The sequence below is a fragment of the Notothenia coriiceps genome, unplaced genomic scaffold (assembly GCF_000735185.1).
Source record: "Notothenia coriiceps isolate Sejong01 unplaced genomic scaffold, NC01 NC01_scaffold00027206, whole genome shotgun sequence".
Classification (NCBI taxonomy): domain Eukaryota; kingdom Metazoa; phylum Chordata; class Actinopteri; order Perciformes; family Nototheniidae; genus Notothenia; species Notothenia coriiceps.
In genome coordinates, this window is record NW_011359907.1 from 1 (window position 1) to 3270 (window position 3270).

Here is a 3270-nt window from a genome sequence, read left to right on the forward strand (position 1 = left end):
CACAAACGAATGCCGTGCTTCCATGAGCGTCAAATCCCGCCGCAGATGGGAATACATTGCAATCAGTTGAAAGCTATTTGCGTCCCTTTATGAAGCTGAAGGAGCCTAGGAGCGTCACAACTGCACGCCACGGGACCCTGACCAAACGTCGCTCCTGGACGATTATGGAGTGAGAGTGTGTTGTCCCAATAGCCAGTCGGTGCCTGCTGCTGAGCGTGGAAGTGTGGTCTGCCACAAGTGGGCGGCAGGGGCGGGGCTGTCAGCATAAGCTTGTAGATGGTATTTTAAACTCGATGTGCTCTGAAACTACGGGGCAGCCGAGGGAAAAAAATACACATGCGTTAATCGTGTTAAAATAATTAGTGGTGTTAATTTTTTTTTGCGTTAACGAGTTATTAACGCGTTAAATTGACAGCCCTATTTCCTATTTATACAAAACATGTTTCTGAATTGTTTGGCTAATGGTTACACATTCCAAAAAATCGTTATGACATCATAAAGTAGCCAAAATCTGATCAGCTCATTTTCAGACAGGTTTTTATATACAGTAAATGGATCAGGACAAAAAGAGAGAGAATCTTTTTTTCCACATGTTCATTTATAAAAGACATGAACAAGTGGATTGTGCACAATAGGTGACCTTTAAGATCTATATTTTATTTATCCCATCTGCCTAAAGTAGTATTTTGTCCCAAATATACACTGATTTATTTGGATTAATGTACAGTTTCATGACGCAGGGCTTTCTGTCTTAGATTTAAAGGAGTTGCTGTATCAGCTGGGAGTTGGACAGGAAGCAGGGATGCACTCCCACAACAGGAAGAGGTGGAGCTCACATAAAGGGGATGGCTGTAACCATGAAACTGGAGAAATAAGCAAAGACTGGGCAAAGGTGAGGTTAATGTTTTATTGTAGTTAAAAAGAGTGATTCCTGTACAGAAAAACAAGCTGTGATCTGCATGCAGTCAGCCTTGATTTGAAGTGCCTCCTACTCATCCACAAAATTCTCTCTTCCTTTGAATGTAATCAGGTATGTTTTTCCGCCAATCAGCTGGTGGATATTTTTGCTCTGGATCCTCATTTGCCAATTTCCAAGGAGCAATTCAGGCAAACATTCAGCAGTTGCTAGGCAATGCCTGCGAGACTGCAGAGCAAACAAGAAAAGGATCTCCTCCCACTGCTCTCGAGAGTAAGGCCTTTTCCCTCATGTACCTACAGTAACTATTAAACACATTCCAAAAGAAGAACTGTACATTAATTAAATATTATAACAATTAAAATATGAAGGATCTTGTTAATAAAATATATGGAATGAAAAAAATAACCATGAGAATTAGAAATCCAGTTCTTACATTTTACGTTTAATATAAACTATAAACATATATTCATAATTGTCTTTACTTTCTTCCAGAATTGTATGTATTTGCTGATCCTACTTTTGTGTCTTAAGATTTGTACTATATTTGATGTGTTCTGCATAACAGGTGGGTTCATCCAGATAAAAGTGAAATATAAAACATGTAACCATTGTATGAGGTTCAAGGCTTATATTGTCATTTGTACATAGCTACAGTGTAGTTATGACAATAACATTCTTAGGTCACAGGCTCCTCCAACAGTGCAACACAATAAAACAGGTAATAGTGCAAGTAAATAAAATAAAATGGAATATAATAGACATTTAGCAGAATAGTCTATACAAGTAATTGGAATATTGATATATATAAGTTGTAAACGGATGAATGTTATGGATGTTCTTTCAAAAGTTCAGGTGTTTAACAGTCTTATGGCCTGTGGGATGTCCCTTAGTCAGAGGCGAGGCTATGATCATTAAAAAAGTACAACCTTAATAATGAGAAACGGAAACATGTTTCTAAACGGTCTGCTCCCTGCAGAGTATGGCTACAGCACGGCGGCCGTCCTGCTCATCACGCTGGGCTCCATGTTTGGTATCTGCCTGATCTTCTTCAACTCCTGCCAGGAGACCTACACCCTGATCCTGCAGCTGTTTGTAGGGCTGGCAGTGGGGACCCTCTCAGGAGACGCACTCCTGCACCTCATACCACAGGTATAGGACACAGAGTCAAGTGCCGTGAGTGTATAGAAACCCTGTTGACTGAGGAGTAAATGTCTAATGGTTTCCTCTCCGTCTCCTCTGGAGATCCTTGGCCTCCATGATGACACTCACAGCCACGACGACGAACACTATGCAGAAGGGAAGGACTATCTGTGGAGGATTCTGGGAATTATTGCTGGGATTTATGGCTTTTTCCTCATTGAAAGAATCCTTTCCTTTTTGGTTCCTTCTCATGGCCATGTAAGTTTTGCAGCTTTTATCTTGGTAATAAAACAGATACTCAAACCATGGGGGGTGAAAGGCAAGGCGATGTTGATTTTCTTTATCTATCCAGAGGTGGAAGTTTTACAGTTTTCCATGAACAAGCAAGTTTGTGCCGAGTCTGAACTTTTGCAGAGCTGATTGTCGAGAAACGGTGGTCTCATGACTTTCTTTTGTCCACAGGGTCATAGTGATCTTCCCTTAGAGCTCAACTACAACGGCCAATCCCAGAGGGGCAAATCCATCTCCACCATACAGCTGGTGAGTCACCACACTGAACTGCTTTGTTTTTTTATTATTTTACTTGGCAGGAAGAACCTGTTTCCCGTCATCATCCCTGTTATTTATTTAGTTGGAAAAGATGCAGGGAACATGACACAGCAGTTCCTTGAAGTTAAACAGCTAAATATTACTGCTGCAAGTGGCTAAAGGAGAGTATTTTTTTTATTTTAACACTGTATTAGGTTAGTTGAAAGCAATAATATTAAAATTATTAAAACATTTAAAATAACTTAATATTATTATTATTAGTTTTTTGCGTGATAGTTAGTAATCTTTTAGCTTTAATAACATTCCTTTGTAATCCTCTATGTGTATATGTTTCCTCCTGAACACGAGATCATTCCATTGTTCTATTATAATATATTGTCACTGTTCACAATAACATGACATTCTCTCCTAAAAAACAAGAATCAGTTATGGTAGCGGAGTTAAAGCATTGGTTAAATATTGTGTTTACTGTGCTGTGCCACTGTGTAGTTATGAAGTCAATATATTTCCATTCGCCCTGATGATACTCTACTCCCACACTACTCCTCCAACCAAGCATCAAGACAGAACTGAAGCACTTGTTCTAAACAGTGGAGTTCTGCTAGAGGGCACTGTTGAAAAAACCCTTCAATTACATCACGATCCTAACAGCACACATACAG

At 39.6% G+C, this 3270-nt stretch overlaps 1 protein-coding gene across 1 annotated transcript; it reads left to right on the forward strand.

The window, feature by feature from the left end:
• Window positions 1-758: 758 nt before the first annotated feature.
• On the forward strand, window positions 759-2599 carry LOC104957505 (zinc transporter ZIP12-like; the record flags this gene model as incomplete). Its single annotated transcript, XM_010785142.1, has 5 exons — window positions 759-892; window positions 1031-1189; window positions 1896-2068; window positions 2162-2317; window positions 2522-2599. Coding segments are annotated over exons 2-5 (564 nt in total), but the record flags the coding sequence as incomplete, so codon positions are not given.
• Window positions 2600-3270: the final 671 nt, after the last annotated feature.